This window comes from Petaurus breviceps, unplaced genomic scaffold, assembly GCF_028583685.1.
Source record: "Petaurus breviceps papuanus isolate PSGF00001 unplaced genomic scaffold, PetGlider_PUasm1.0 577, whole genome shotgun sequence".
In the NCBI taxonomy this organism is placed as follows: Eukaryota; Metazoa; Chordata; class Mammalia; order Diprotodontia; family Petauridae; genus Petaurus; species Petaurus breviceps.
Genome location: NW_027186389.1, coordinates 205989 through 222986, shown reverse-complemented (window position 1 = coordinate 222986; position 16998 = coordinate 205989). Strand labels below are relative to the sequence as shown.

Sequence of the window (16998 nt, the reverse complement as noted above, 5' to 3'; positions counted from 1 at the left end):
TACTGTAGTGAAGGTGATCCCCTGTGCTACACGCTACATTACGGTACCCTCTGTATGCACCATCCACCCCCCCCCTCCGGGGTGAAACGCACGCTGCGCTCCGAGCTGCATCCAATCAGAGCTGCAGCAGTGAGCGTGTCATCCTGTTCTTCCCCAGTGATTTGCTTATTGAATAAAGGTACATTTTTTGGTTCACATTTACCTGTTTATTAAAATTGCTGTCAATGTTCATTAAAATAAGCCCTCTGGTGTTTTTCTGTCCAAAAAAATAATAAGACAGTGTCTTATTATCGGGGAAACACGGTAATATACAGAAACTAGGATCATTTCTGTGGGTTTATTTTATATCCTGCAAGTTTGCTAAAGTTGTTAATTATTTTGATTAGATTTTTAGTTGACTAGGATTCTTTAAATAAATCATCCTATCATCTGGGAAAAGTGATAGCTTTATTTCCTCTTTGCCTATGCGTATTTACTTTCTTGTCTTATTTCTGTCACTAGCATTTGTGGTATGATACTGAAGGGTAATGGTGATAATGGATAGCCTTGCTCCACCCCTTACTTACGAGCAAGGCTTATTCCCATTAGAGATAATGCTTGCTTTTGGTTTGGGATAGATATGACTTATTGTTTTGGTTTTCTTTTTAAAGCTCCTTTTATTCCTATGATTTCTAGTGTTTTTAAATAGGAATGGGTGTGGCAATTTGTCAAAAGCTTTTTCTGCATTTATTGAAACAATCATGACTTTTGTAGTTTTTATTATTGATATGGCCAATTGTGCTTATAGGTATCATAATACTGAAACAGCCCTGCATTGCTGGTTCAGAGTTTATGGTCTTTGTGATACACGGTTTTAATCTCCTCAGAAGCATTTTATTTTAAAAAATTTGAATGAATATTCATTAAGTAGATTTGTCTATAATTTTCTTTCTCTTTTTTACATTTTCTTAGTACTATATTTGTGTCACAGAAAGAATCTGTTAGGCCTCCTTTGCCCAACTTTTTTCAAGCAGTTTTGTAATACTGGAATTAATTGTTCTTTGAATGCTTGGTAGAATTTATATATAAATCCATCTAACTTTGGGTTTCTCTTTTTAGGGAAAATATCTATGGCTTTTTCAATTTCTTTTTCAAAGGTAGGGTTATTTAAGCATTCTAGTTTCTCTACAATTAATCTGGGCAATTTATATTCTTTTAAATATTGATTCACTTCATTAATATTTTCAGATTTATTGGCATACAGTTGGGCAAAATATCTCCTAATAATTTATTTCCTCTCCATTGGTTTTAAATTTGTTTTTCATTTTTAATACTGGTCATTTGTTTTCTTTAAAAAAAAATTGAATTAGCTAGCTGTTTTTTTGGTGTTTTTTTTTTAACATGTTCCTTCAGAAAGCTAGATCCTACTTTTATTAGTTTTCAGTTTTTCATTTAACTTTCAATTTTGTTAATCCCTGTTTTGATTTCTCAGAATTTATTTTGGTGTTAAATTGGGAAGTTTTAATTTGATGTTATTCTAGGTTTTTATTTTCATGCTCGCTCATTGACTTGTGCTCTCTCTATTATTGATGTAAAACATTTAGAGACCTAAATTTTTCCCAAATACTTCTCTGACTGCATCCCATAAATTGTGGTATGTTGTTTCATTGTTATTATTATTTTTAATGAAATTATTGATTGTTCATGTGAGTTGGTCTTTGACCCATTCCTTTTTCATTTTCTTTGGTTACCATTAGGATTATACTCAGCTTTGCTGGGTAAATTATTTTTGGTTGCAAGCCCAGCTTCTTTGCTTTTCAGAATGTAGACTTCTAAGCCCTTCAGTCTTTTAATGTAGATGTTGTTAGATTTTGTGTTATCCTGACTATAACTCCACAGTATTTAATTTTTTTTCCTTGCTGCTTGTGATATTTTCTCTTTAACTTGGGAGTTTCAAAATTTGGCTATAATACTCCTATAAGTTTTCATCTTGGGATCTCTCATGTGATAATCAATGAATTTTTTCCTATTTTTATTTTCCCCTCTTGTTCTAATACTTCAGGGCAATTTTCCTTAATAATTTCTTGTAATATCATATCTAGACTTTTTGAAAATCATAACTTTCAGTTAGTCCAACAATTCTTATACTGTCTCTCTTTGATCTGTTCTCTAGATCAATTTTTTTCTAACAAAACGTTTCACATTCTCCCATTTTTTCTTTTGTTTTCTCATGGTATCAGAACATCATTACATTACGCCTTGCCCAATTCTAGTTTTTAAGGAGTTATTTTCTTCCTTAAGTTTCTGGATCTTTTTCCCAGTTGGTTGACTTTCTTTTCATAATTTTCTTGATTTTCATGAATTGTTCTTTTCTTGCCTAATTTTTCCTTAACCTCTCTCATTTGATTGTTAAAGTCTTTTTTTAAGCTCTTTGAAGAACACTTTTGGGGGGCTTGTGACCATTTGACATTCTTCTTTAAAGCAGAAGTGGTTTTTTAAAGCTTGATTTATGTTCTGAGTATGAACCTTGATCTTCTCTGCCCCTACAGTAGCTATCTATGGTTGGGTTCTTTCTCTATTGCTCACTCATTATTATTTATAGTTTTAGCAGCTTGTTATAGTCAGATTCTAGTCCTGAGGTATGGGAGATGATGCCTCAGGCTTCACATTTTGTTTACTGTGGCTTTCTAAGCTCTATCTGGGAGCCTGACCTTGGACACTCCCTTCTGCCCTTGAGCCATGAAGAAGGCCTCTAGTCATGCAGTCCCTACAAACACTCTTGTTCCCCGCAGGCCCCCTTGTGGCTGTGAAATGGAGCTCACCCCTCTGCCTTGGAATGGAAAATAAAACCGGATGCTCTGCTCCCCTGTGAGTGCCCACAGCCAGCAGGGTCGCTGTACTCAACCAGGCATGAGCTTGCTCCTCGCCCATAGTTACAGCCCTGGGCTGTGTCTGGTCAACACACTGCAGGAGACTGGGTCTTAAGGTCCTTCCCAGTAGTTTTAGGAGGATAAATCTTTTGTTTTTAATTATTTCTGCCATTCGGAATTCTTTTTGAGGCAATATTTTTATCATGTTTGATAAACCCAGAATCCAGAGAGCCCAGCGTTTCCCTTCTTACTCCACCGTCTTCCCAGAATTCTCTTCTCATTGTCCATCTAAATTAGGTCTGTTTTTGCTTTTGCATTGTCAGAAATCATGATTGCTACCCCTCACTTTTTTCTTGCATTTTAGCTGAAGCACAACCGTTTCTGCACCAGTCAGTCCCTGATTTTAACTTTGTGTGTGTATCTTTCTGTTTCAAATGTTTTTTTTTTTTTAAAACAATATATTGTATCCTGATTTCTAATCCATTTGGCTATCATCTTTTATTTTATGGGTGAGATCATTTCCATCCAAATTCAGTTGTTTGCTATGTATTTCCCTCCATCCTGTTCTTATACTTACTTATCCTTCTTTCTTTTACTCTAGCCCTTCCTCATGAATCTGTTTTGCTTCTGACCACTGCTTCCCCTAATATGCCCTCTCTCTTCTCCTTCCCTCTTACATCCCTGTTGGGTAAGATGAATTTCTATATATGACTGGATGCACATGTTTTTTTTTTTTTTTTCCCTCCTTGAACCAGTTTAGATGAGAGTTAAGTTCATGGGTTTCCTGCTATCTCTTACCACCCCCCTCCATTATAGAACTCTTCCTTATGCACCCCATTTATGTGAGGTGATGATATAATCTCACCTTCACCCCAGGTACCTATACATTTTTTCAGACTGGCTTGGACTCTCAGTCTTCCAACTGATATAGAGAAAACAAACACAAATAAATGCTGATTGCATGAAAATAATAGAAAGCACTATTAAAAACATCATGTGTGTTTCTATCAATTCAATGGCCAAATTGATTCCTGAGAACATATGATAAAACATGTCACCCTACTGGTGCAGAATCAGGCATATATCATCAAGACACAGTTAAGGCCTTCTTTTCTTTCTTGTAAGGAGAAGGTACCTTCAGAGTGATATATTTGCAAAGTAAAAACTAACAATAAAGGATTTAAATTCAAAAGTAACAATAGGACTGTATAAATGTATTTATTTGTCCACATAGAGCTGGTAATGTTGTAAAAACTCCTTGTTGTAACAGATACTAGACAGAAAATGGATCCTGCCATATGACTCAGACACACTTTTTTTTTTTTATTACTTTCAAAATAGCTACTGTCTTGGCATATTCAGTAATAACAATTTCCCCAGTATGAGTTTAATGATGCAGAGAAAACATTTCTGTTACAGCTCCAAGCCTTCTTATATTTATTGCATCAGTGGAGTCTGTGTCTATAATATATTTCAAGATGGGAAGCAAAGGTTGACTTACAGTTGGAGGACAAGTGATATTATTGGCACATTCTGTGATATGAATTCTCTGACATTCATGAAGTTCTGTGAATGGGCATAAGGCCTTCTTATATCCCTACATTTTCTATCAAATGTGAATTCTCTGAAGTTTCATCAGCTGTGTTCACTGATGGAAGGGCATCACACATGATTTAAACTGACAAAATTTGTGAACCAGCTGGTATAGAGAATGGTTGTTTTCCCCAGGAGAATGTGAGATTCTTGGGGGCAGTGCCATCACTAGGCACAGTAACTTCCAAACAGTGCATATTCAATAAATACTTGCTGAATTAAACTGGAATTCTCAGGCAGCAGGCCTACTGTCAATCATTATATTAATATGGTTTCTCTCCAGCATGTATTTGTTAATGCAGAGTACAAGTTCATCACTCTAAATTCATGACACTCATGTTTCATCCTATTAAAGTTCTTGGTACTAGACTACTGGGACAACAGAAATGTTTTGTTTCATTTTTCTTTCACATAATTGCTACTTTGGACGGGTTTGAAAAATCATGATGATGAGAGAAATGTCTTGTCCCAGACCTTGTTGGTTACATCAACCAGAAGTCATTCCTAAGCCTTCTGTCTTGTATGAATTCTCTGATGTTCAGTCAAGCTTCTCTGCCTGAAGGTCTTCTCACAGTCATTACAATTCATTACAAGTCTCTCTCCAGAATGAATTCTCACATACTGGGTAAGATGGTTCTTTTGGTAGAAGGTCTTCCCACATTCAGGACATTTGTAAAGTTTCTCTTCAGTACGACTTCTCATGTGCTGGTTAAGATGTGCCTTTTTGTAGAAGGGCTTCCCACATTCAGGACATGTACAAGCTTTATCTCTAATATGAATTCTCACATGCTGGGTAAGATTTGTGTTACTACTGAATGCCTTCCCACATTCACAATATTCCTGAGGTTTCTCTCCTAAATGAATTCTCACATGTGAAGAAAGAACTAACATTGAAAACTCCTTTCCATCTACATGACATTCAAATAGGTTCTCTCTAGTATGGATTTTTTGGTGCTTTGTAAAGTCTTTGCTTCCTTTGAAGCCCTCCCTACAGTCAAGACATTTACAAGAGTTCTCCCCTATATCAATCCTGTGATGAAAAGACAGGGATTGTTTTCTCTACAATAGGAATTTTCTGATATCCTCTTATATTCTCAGGGGGGAACCTTCTGACATTTATTAACTTTGTGGGATTTCTCTCCAGGATCTCTTATCAGATAAGAATTCATAGACTGGACTTGAAGGCTTTTCCTTATTCATGGTACACACAGTTCTCACTTTACATAAGTGAACTGTTATGCAGATTTCCACATAGAGTGATTTTTACATAATAAGAATTTGCTTCTCCTCAACCACTTCACTTAACCTATAAAACAAAGGCAGATACAAAAGAATACCTTTATGCAACTCTTACAATGTACTAAAATGCCGACATCTTCAATACTGCACCAAATTAAGCAGAATTATGAAATGAAAGGCAAAGTTAATGATAAAGTATGCACAGTACTGTGCGGTAAAGTTAACCTAGGAATGCAGTACGTTGCTCCTTCCCCACCCACGACACTTAGCCTTTATTACCTGTGGTTGGTTACACAACTTTTTTTTATGAAGCTATCGAGAAATGTTTAGACAGTGGCTCTCTTTTTTTCCTCATATATCTGACGATAGCAAGCAATATTATCCTCAACTAGTCTTTGGACTTCAAAAAATCTTGAAGTATTTGGATCCATCTTTTCGATGGAAGAAAAAAATTCACTCAAGTGATGAAATGCTTCTGCCAACTGTTTTGCGCTGAACCTTTTTGGTTCGACCTCGGATTCGGAAGCTTCCCTTTCTTCTTCTTCTTCTTCAATCTTTGCAGCTAGCAGCTCAATCAGATCCTCATTTGACAGTTCTCCTCCATGAGACTTAATCAACTCCTCCACATCATTCTCATCCATTTTTATCTCCAATTCTTGTTTTAATTTTACAATCTTGTTACTCACTTCTCTTAATGTTTCATCTTTGTCAAATCCATTAATATCAGGAACAAACTGCGGGCACACTTTTTTCCAAACTCTCTTCATACATGCTTCTGTTACATGTTCCCAAGCCTTAGCAATATTCTGGATTGCATGGTAAATGTTGTAGGACTTCCAGAAATCTCTCAATGTCAAGTCTTTATCTGCATCCAAAGCTGCAATTGCCTGGGCAAATGTAATGCGTAGATAATAGGCCTTGAAATCCACCATCACTCCCTGATCCATAGGCTGTAATAACGAGGTAGTGTTAGGGGGAAGGTAGACCACTTTTACATTTTCATTAAAATCATCCAGGTGGAGAGGGTGACCTGGGGCATTATCCAAAATCAGTAGAATTTTGAAAGGAATGCCATTGTTATTGCAAAACTTCTCCACTTCAGGAACAAAGCAGCGCCTAAACCATTGTTCAAAGATATCAAGGGTTACCCATGTCTTAGGGTTAGAGAAATAATGCACAGGTAGCGTTGCCTTGCTGATTCCTTTCAGTGCTCTCGGATTTTCTGAGTGGTGCACAACAGCAGGTTTTAATTTGCAAGTCCCAGATGCATTCCCTCCAAGCAGAAGAGTAACTCTGTTTTTTGAAGCTTTCTGCCCCAGCATGGTTTTCCCCCCCACTGAGATGTAGGTTCGAGATGGCATTTTTTGATAAAAGAGGCCGGTTTTGTTTACATTAAAGATTTGCTCTGGCAAGTAGGGACCTTCATCTATTATTTTTTGCAGGAATTCTGGGAACTTCCTTGCTGCCTCAATAGCCGCACTAGCAGCCTCTCCTAACACGTGCATATTATGAAATCCTACACGATTTTTAAATCGTGCAAACCAACCACTGCTTGCTGTGAATACCTGTGTTCCTTCAGGGTACTTTACCTTTAAATCTTCAAAGAGGTTTCGAGCTTTGTCTTGAATTGCCATTAAGCTTAAAGGAATATTCTTCTGATTCTGGGCTTCTATCCACACAGTTAATCGTTTTTCCATCTCTAGAATAGCACCTTCTCTGTGTTTCGACAGATAAGTCAGCTTCATGCAAGCACTGTCTTCTGCGTGCTCCTTTATACGGGCAGCATCCTTCACTATGGAGTTCACCGTCGAAACCGCAAGGCTAAGTTCACGCGCAATTGATGACAATTTTTGTCCTCCTTCATATTTTCTAATTATATTCATTTTCATTTCCAAGTCTATTGACTTGCGCTTACGAGATGGTTCACTTTTCCCCTCGAGAGTACGTTTGCCGCCAGCCATGGTGAATATATAGGGATTGCTACTGAACACAGAGAGAGGCACAGTATCACTCACTGTCTGTAGACACCCAGGCACTGACTTAGAGATGCTTCTTAGATTCCCACCACCACTTGAGCTACCTGCATCCTACAGTGTCTTACAGTACGGCTTCTGCTTTGCATAAAGGAATGTTTGTAATTTCTTTTTGGAATGAGGGGATCTTTTAGAATTATTTACGGAAAGTTGAATTTGTGTAATGTGAATTTATGTAAAGTGAGAGCTGTCTGTATTAATTTGATTGATGTCCAAGACATACTCCATGATCTTTTTTAAGGTCAAAGTAAGAATCAAAGAAACTAAAACCTCCATTACATAGTTAGAAAATATTTTTGCTGGGTAGATTCCCATTACAGTGATTTTGGTCTAATAACAAACTGGTCTTCCTGTCACATTTATGGAGACTCTTTTCTATAGATCTGCTCTGCTACAGAAAAAGGCTCAAGTTTTTACCATATTTGCTTCATTCATGGTCTCTCAATTTATTTGGATTTTTGTTTCATGTGACATTTCACTTACCAAGAATGTTCCACCTTAGAATTTCGATGCCTGCCCAAACTGGCACTAGCTTTCCAGGCTTCTCTCCAGCTAGAGGTGGACGTAGTAGCCCTTTGAAGATTTTTCTGAGAAAATGTCTCCAGAGAAATGCCCCCCTTTACAGACGACCCCATGGTTTCCAACCTAGTTTCACCATCTGCAAGTAAATGTAAAATGTTTATGTCCCCTCCCCCATATCCACCTACTGCATTGTTATACCTGATTTGAATCTCCTCAACGAAGAAATATTTCATCATCAAATGTAAATCATACCAGCATCACATCTTTGGGAATTTCTTCCACATTCATCCTCACAACAATCTGCAGAGAAGGGAAAGACAGTTTTTATATTTTCCAAATGTGGCTAAAGAAATTTAGTGGATGACTAATTAGTAAAAGAAACAAACTCAAGCCTGTGTCTCTTCATTTCTATTCCCGAAAATGGTGAAGATAAAATTCCATAGGAAAAAGTGTGAAGTCTTACTCGTAGGTAGAAAATAATCATTACTGTTAAGACATATGAAACCTGAAAGATATAGAAGACAAACATTTTCCAGTGCTCAAATATTCAAAGGACATGATCAAATAGTTCTTAAAAGAATCACAAAATACCAACAATCATGGAAAAGAACGCGCCAGATCACGAAGAAGAGAAATTCCAAATCAAACAACTCTAAGGTGTCACTGCATAGGCAGCACATTGTAAAAGATGACCAAGATAAATACCAGTCAATGATGGAGGGACTGGACTGTGGGAAGAGAAGCCCACAGAAGCATCATGGCTGGGAATGTGAACTATGACAACTATTTTAGAAAGCAACTTGGAACCACGTAAGGAAAGGGACTCTAACATCCATGCTATTTGACTCAGAGAGTCCGTTACTTGGCTTTTACCAACAAAAAATCTGTTGATAAGAAGAATATGTCCACATAAACCAAAAGATTTATAGTGGCACTTTTTTGTGATGGCAAAGTATTGGAAACAAAGCAGACATCCACTTAATGGGGGAATGGTTAAACAAATTTTTGTAGCAGAATGTAATAGAATACCACTGTGTTATGAGAACAAATGAGTATGATGACTATAGAAAGGCACTGAAAAACTCTGGGAAAAATAAGTCTTCCTGAATCCAGGGCTGTGCCCTAGACACGGCACTAGCCACTCACTGAGAGAAATGTGGAAGGAAAAAAGAAGGAAGGAGGGAAGGAGAGGCAGAAGGAGGGAGGAAAAAAGAAAATAAGAAAACTTTATTTTACAAAGATGAAAATAGAGGAATAAAACCTAGGTTAGGGTTTTTTTTTAAATTGTTTAAATGGAGCAAGGGTAATGTCTATTCTGGAGGTGCAAACTTTTGGAAGATATTCCCCAAACTAATTACTCCCCCTTTAACTATTCCCTATAAGAATTCCTCATTCATTCTGTTATGGGGAGAACAATGATATCTCTGTTACACTGAGGTAAGAAACGTATTTCTCTCTTGGTCACCAAAAACGTGACATCATCTCTCAGTTTCAGGAAATCAACATCCCTCCCTAAAAATGCAAACTAGTGTTAATGGGGTATGCTTCATTGTCTTCCATCCCTTCCCTCTGTGCTAAGCACACGCTAATCTGAAGCACAAATTATGGGGATTAGTTTCAGGATATCATTTTGATCTATTTTTTTTTTAGGTTACATAAAATTAATAGCAAGATCTATTTCTCTAGTTGGTTAATTACAAAAGATGGATTGTATGCAGTTTACATTAATATTCTGAATGAAGCAACATATTAAGATGAACTGAATTATTCCATATGTCATAAGGATTTATCAAGCATGAAGACAGTATTGAGACACGGCCTTGAGTTTTGGTAGGAGTACAGAAAGCTGTGTAGGGGTTGAAGACAGTAACTCAGAAATACTCACGTCTCTAGCTCTCCCATTTACTACTCAATCACCCAAGTGTCTGAAGATCTTCCAAAGGAAGGGTACTGGAATCTTTAAAGCGACTTTACTGATCTGGCTTGCTGACCAGTAGAGAGTATGGCTCATCAGGGGATCAGCCTTAGTTATTAAAAATAGCACCTAGCATGTAGTGGACACATTAAATGCCTCTCTCTTTCCTCTTATCCCCCCCCCTCCCCAAAATGGACTATGGGCATGGAAGATGCACTGAGAAAGGCTATACTACCAGCTTGAATACCTCCAGCCACAGCACCATGGCACAGGCCTGAAAGGATGACTGATTGGTTATGAAGACAGTCCCATAAGGAAGAAGGCCTAGTGGAGAGAGTGCAGACCTAGGAGTATGGAATTCTTGAGTTCAAATGAAGCCTATGATGCTCGCTAGTAGGGTGACTCTTTGGCCTCTGCGTCTTTACTTATCAGCAAATGCCTCCCAAGGTTTCTGTGATGATCAAAGGAGAAAATATTTGTAAAGGGCTTAGCACAGTACCTGACACAAAGCAAGTGGTTAATAATTGCCTGAGGCTAGGAACACAGAAGGTTCATTATGAGAGGTTGTACCAAGAATGCTGGGATGGTTTAACATAAGGAAAACTATTAAGATAAAAGATTACTTCAATAATAAAAGTTTTTAAAAAGCATGTGATTATATCAATAGATGCAGAAAAAGCTTTTGATAAAAGTTCAACACTCATTTCTATTAAAAACATTTGAAAGTATTGGTATAAGTGAATTTTTCTTTAAATTAATAAAAAGCATTTATCTAAAACTATCAGTAAACACTGTTTGTAATGGGGATAAACAAGATTCAACTAAAAAATTAATTGAAACAATAATTTTAGCAAACTTAGTAGGATGTAAAATAAATCCATATAAATCATCAGCATTCCTATACATCACAAACAAAACTCAGCAAGAAGAGATAGTAAAAAAAATGCCCTATTTTAGGGACCTGCCAAAACAAACTCAGGAACTGTATAAGTAAAATTATGAAAAACTTCTTATACAGATAAAATCAGATTAAATAATTGGAGAGATATTAATTGTTCATGGATAGGCAGACCCAATATAATAAAAATGACAATTTTACCCAAACTAATTTATATATTCAATGTCATCCTAATTAAATTGCCAAAAAATTACATTACTGAATTAGAAAAAAAATAATAAAATTCAATTGGAAAAACAAAAAGTCAAGAATATCAAAGGAAATAATGAAAAAAAAATCATAAAGGGAAGGAGGTTTAGCAGTACCAGATCTTAAACTATATTATCAGGCAGTAACTATCAAAACTATCTGGTACTGGCTAAGAAACAAAAAGATAGATCAAGGGAATAGAGAAGACATACAATTTATAAAAATAAATAAACATAATAATGTTGTATTTGATACGTGTGAAGACAAGATTTGGGGATAAGAATTCATTATTTGGTAAAAATTACTGGGAAAACTGGAAATCAGTATGGCAAAAACTGGTCATGAACCAATATCTCACACCATTTACGAAGACAAGGTCAAAATGGATACCTGCCCTAGATATAAAGATTTTTAAAAGAAAATTAGAACATGAACATATTACTGATCAGACTTATAGACAGGTTTATGAATAAACAAGAGATCGAGAACAAAATTAGGTATAAAATAAATTATCTAATTTATATTAAAGTTTTTATACAAATAAAATGAATATAGTCAAGATTAGAAGGCAAGCAGAAAACTGAGGGCAGGAAGAATAATTTATAAGATGAAAGTCTCATAACTAAATTATATAAAGAAATTTGTTAAATATATAAGAAAATAAGTCAATCCCCAATTGATAAATGATCAAAGGCTATGAACAGGCAATTTTTCAATGAAGAAATCAAAACAATTCATAGTTATATAGAAATGCTCTAAATTACTAAAATAAATATAGAAAATTAAAAAAAAGAAATGTGCTAAATTTTACACCTATGGGATTGGCTAAATGATAGAAGGGGAAAGTGACAAATATTGGAGGGGATGTGGAAAAATTGGGACACTAATTCATTGTTGGTGGAATTGTGAAATGATCCAATCATTTTAGAGAACAATCTGGAATTATACCCAAAGATTTATTAAACTGCCTATACCTTCTGACCCAGCAATACTACTAGCTGGTCTATTTCCAAAGATGATTAGGGAAAAGGAAAAGAATCTCTATGTTCTAGAATGCTTTCAGAAAAACATGGGAAGACTTGTAAGAAATGATGCAAAATGAAGTGAGCAGAACCAGGTCAACAATTTACACAGCACTACTATAATATTTACAAAGCAGTATCATAAAACTAATCAACTGTGAAAGACTTCGCTACTCTGATCAACAACAATTCCAAAGGACTCAGGTTATAAAGTGCTTTCACCTCCATATAGAGAGAACTGATGAACCTAGAGGCCAGACAGAAACATTTTTTTCCTTCTGTATTTTTCTGGCTCTTTACCTCTCTGGAAAATGGCTAATGCATAAATGTCTTGCATGACTGCATATGTGTAATGGATATCACAGTTTTTTCCTTGTCAATGGGTGAGGGAAATGGTATAGAAAAGGATAAAATTTGGGACCAAAAAAAAAAATAAAATAAATAAGAAAATGTAGTTAAAAGAAAAGATAGCAAAAAAAAAAATTACCAGAAAGAAAAATGGGGGCAGCCAGGTGGCTCAGCAAGTAAGAGCACCGGCTCCAATGTCAGGATGACCTGGGGATCAAATCTGGGCTCAGATACTTAGCACCACACCCAGAAATAACTGGCCATGTAACCTTGAGCAAGTTACTTAACCCCAATTGCTTTAAAAACAAAAAAAGAAAGAAAAATGCCATCCACTTCCAGGTAAAGAACTGATGGACTCAAAGTGCAGATTGAACTATATTTTTCCTCTTCTTTTTTTTTCAGAATATAATTAATATGGAAATATGTTAGGCATGAATTCATATGTATAACGGATATCATAATTCTTGACTCCTTAATGGCTGGGGGAGAGGATGGAGGGAGGGAGAGAATTTGGAACTGAAATTAAAAATAAAATTTAAAAAAGTTTAGGTGAGATACAAACTTCTGTTTCTTTCAGAGGAACCTGTACAAATGTTAAATAAACAGCAGTAATAAATAAACAAAAAATAATAAGTGCTCCTAAGGAGCACCTTTAAGGTACTGTTTTTTCTTCTGTTTTAAATACTTTTTTAGTCAGCAAACAATAACTACAGTGGGATCTCGTTTTTCAAAAATGTTTCAACCCGAGTGATTTAAAAGATAAGTCCTATTTTAGAAGGAGCCTTCAATGTTGATATTGTATAAATTTTCTTAATTAAAATTTATGTAGATGGGAAAATTTTTTAAAATATACCAAAATTAAAGCAGGATCTCACATAATCTATCACAATAAACTGGCCAATATCAGAAACTGGGGGGACACAAATAGAGAGGTGTTTTCATATGGATTTGTGGAGGTGATCATGGAATTTTCTGGGTTTTTTTCTCTTAAATAGCATTTTTTCCAATTATATGTAAAGATAATTTTTAACATTCATTTTTTATATAAAATCTTGAGTTCCAAATTTTCTCCCTCAATTCATCCCCTCTTCCCTCCCTAAGACAAAAAGCAGTTTGATATAGGTTTATATATGCGCAATCATGCAAGACATTTCTACATTAGTCATTTTGTGAAAGAAGAAACAGAATAAAAGGAAAAAACCATGAAAAAGAATGAAGAAAGTAAAAATAGTATTCTTTGATCTCCATTAGGTGGATAGCATTTTTCATCATGAATTTTTTGGAATTGTGTTGGATCATTGTATTGCTGAGAAGAGCTAAGTCAATCATAATTGGTCATCACACAATGTTCTCCTGGTGATGATAGAGTTTTCTGAAAGGAGCTTGGGTCCAAGAGGCTCAGGTGCTTGCCCAGGCCTGCTAAGCATGGAAGACAGTTACTTGTGCTACATATGAAAAAGAGTTAACCCTAGATGACGGGCAGCTATGTGGCATAGTAGATTGAGTGCTGGGCCTGGAGTCAGGAAGACAGTAGTTCAAATTTAGTGGACTACCCTGGGCAAGTCACTTTACCTCTGTTTGCCTCAGTTTCTTCCTTTGTAAAATGAGCTGGAGAAGGAAATAGCAAATCTCTGTAGTATGTTTGCCAAGAAAACCCCAGAGGGAGTCATTAAGAGTCAGTCACAACTGAACAAAACCTTCAGATGAATAGTTTTGCTGCTATCATCATCATGACTGACACCTTAAAATTAACAAAGCACTTTACAAATATCCGGTCATTTTATCCTCAGGACTATTCTGTAAGATAGCTGCTATTACTATCTCCATTTGACATATAAAGATACTGAGGTGTTTAGCAAAGTGCCTAGCATAGAGTAGGTACTAAATAAGTGTTTACTAACTGACTGATGGAGTCTCAAAGAAGTTCAGTGTTGGGGGCAGGGTCCCACAGCTACTAAGAGCCAGGATTCAAACTGCAGATTTGTCAATGCTAAGATCAACACATTAGGTTGACTAGACCACCTAATAGCTGGATGGTCACTCACTCACCTGAAAAGCTGGTCCTTGGGATGTTAATCAATGGCTTCCAAGGAGGATCCCCTCTCTCCAAGTGGCAGATCACATCTGGCTTGGAAACAGCATGTCCTGCTCATAGGACAGAACAAAGAGATGGGGAATCAATTTTCAATCTTAGCTCCTCTCTGTTTGGGGAAAAGTGGGAGCTAGGTACATCCATAGACCACAGGTCAAATGACCCCTCAGGGATGTTCTAGATTGTGGTCTCAGCAATTATTGGAGATTTTGTCCTAGATTGGATTTGGACTAATTTAAAAAATCCATTTACTAGATTGGACCCATTGTAGTATGTTAGGGTGGAATCATATCAGATTTTTGGGTATCCGTACTTGAACTTTTGGGGCCAATCTTAGGGCTATAGGGACAGAGTGGAAAAGATACAGGGTCAATTGGGAGTCAGTTTTCACTGAGAGTAAAAACCTCCCATAAAAGATATGCTCCATGAAGGTATGGATGGTTTTGTTTTGTCTTGAGTCTCCATCCCCCTAGCACAGGAACTGGTGGTAGAATTTCTGAAAGGTCTTTTATGTAGAAGCCAATAACACAAGCATTCTCTGTCTCTCAGATGTGAAAAGACTAGTAATCTGAGATCTCTGCTTGCCAAACAATAACTGCTCTGCTCTTAGGACATTTCCTAAGGGAAGCTCATCCAACAGGTAGAATGTGACTCACCTAGGGAAGCTGTTCTTACCCAGATGGACCAGGTGCCCATAATTCTCCAGCATCACATCCCTGTACAGCTCCTTCTCAGAAGGGCCCAGGTATCCCCACTCCTCTGGGGTAAAGTCCACAGCCACATCTTTGAATGTCACTGATTCCTACAACAACAAATCTATTTGTGCTCACCTAGGAGACCACCCCTTAAAAAAGCATAATGTTTCAATGAGAAATAATATGACAGGTCCTCTCCATGATGAATCACCTGTTATTTCCACTGGGTATCAAACAGAATTCTTGCCATTTTGTTTCCAAGTGCTCAATTTCAGAGTAACTGAATCATGATGACTATGGAACACCAATGGGGGACTTCCCCTTTATTCCCAAATTCCCACTAGACACTATCAGTCCACAAGTACCTAATGCTTCAGTGTAACCTCTGCCCCTACAGCTGAGCCAGGCAGGAGGGCTAAATTTATACTGAGCTTTCAGGTTCCCAAAGATCTTTTACATCAATTATAAATGAATGAAAAAATCACTTATTAGGCAGTATATGCTGAGTTAAACGAACAGAAAAACAACAATCATGACAATTACAATAACATTTATATCAGACAGTGTTTTAAGCTTTGTAAAACCCTCTACAAATATTGATTTATTCTGACTATAATCCTGAGAGATAGGTTATATTGTTATCCCATTTTTACAAATAAAGAAACTGAGGCAGACAGGGGTAAAGTGATTTGTGTAGGATCATGCAGCTACACCAAGTCTAAGACCATTTGAACTCAGGGCTTCCTGGCACCAGCTTCATCACTCTATCCACTGCACCCCCTAGCTTCCCTAGTACAAACAAAATTCAAAACAGTCCTTGCCCTTACGGAGCAAGGGGATGGTTAATGTGACCAGGGAGAGACTTTCTGGTTTGGAAAGTTAGAGATGATGAGTAGACCCACCAGGCATAGCTCTTTCCAGTGTCCAGTAGCAGAGAGAGTATTGATGTGATTATGTTTCCAGAACTGGAAAGACCACTTGGTGTAGGAGATAGAGAGCTACGCTTTTTTTTTTTTTTGGTCTTTTTGAAGTGGGGAAGGCAGTGCAATTGGGGTTAAGTGACTTGCCCAAGGTCACACAGCTAGTAAGTGCTAAGTGTCTGAGGCAGTATTTTAACTCAGGTCCTCCTGAGTCTATTCACTGTGCCACCTAGCTGCCCCTAGAGCTAGTCTTGAAAGCCGGAAAACCTGGATTCAAGGCCTTCCTGTGACACTAAACAGGTCAATCAACCTCTCAGTACTTTAGGAAATGCCCATATGGTTCAGGGAAGGTGCCCACCTACAGGAGAGGGGGCTTCCTCCCAGGACACTGCCTAACACAAATAACCCAATTTAATTCAACACCCAATAGACAATATATAAGATATAATCTCAAGCAAAAGAAATTAAACAACCTGTAAAAGAAATGATTTAAAAAAGAAACCCACCCCAGTTCCAGATGAATATATCAGTCTCTTCTCTCTACTGGCTGCTGACATTGTGGTTTACTTAGGACACTGTGGGGAATGAGCAGAGAAATCAAGTAAGAAAGTCAACTTCAATAA

The 16998-nt window shown here is 36.8% G+C and overlaps 1 protein-coding gene across 4 annotated transcripts in view; it reads right to left on the bottom strand.

Moving 5' to 3' along the window:
* Positions 1–4051: 4051 nt before the first annotated feature.
* LOC138173310 (tigger transposable element-derived protein 1-like) overlaps positions 4052–16998 on the bottom strand; it is a 20279-nt gene continuing 7332 nt past the window's right edge. Inside the window, exons 2-8 of one of the 4 annotated variants that reach the window (XM_069103291.1) lie at positions 16882–16950; positions 15436–15562; positions 14718–14813; positions 8489–8536; positions 8198–8372; positions 7271–7664; positions 4052–6631 (exon numbers count right to left, since the gene is read on the bottom strand). In XM_069103291.1, the coding sequence (XP_068959392.1) occupies positions 6008–6631; positions 7271–7664; positions 8198–8372; positions 8489–8536; positions 14718–14813; positions 15436–15562; positions 16882–16932 (1515 nt within the window). In that variant the 5' untranslated portion in view covers positions 16933–16950 and the 3' untranslated portion in view covers positions 4052–6007. Of the gene's footprint in view, positions 7665–8197; positions 8373–8488; positions 8537–14717; positions 14814–15416; positions 15563–16881; positions 16951–16998 lie in introns of those variants that run through there. The other 3 variants (XM_069103288.1, XM_069103287.1, XM_069103290.1) reach the window with 3 other exon arrangements.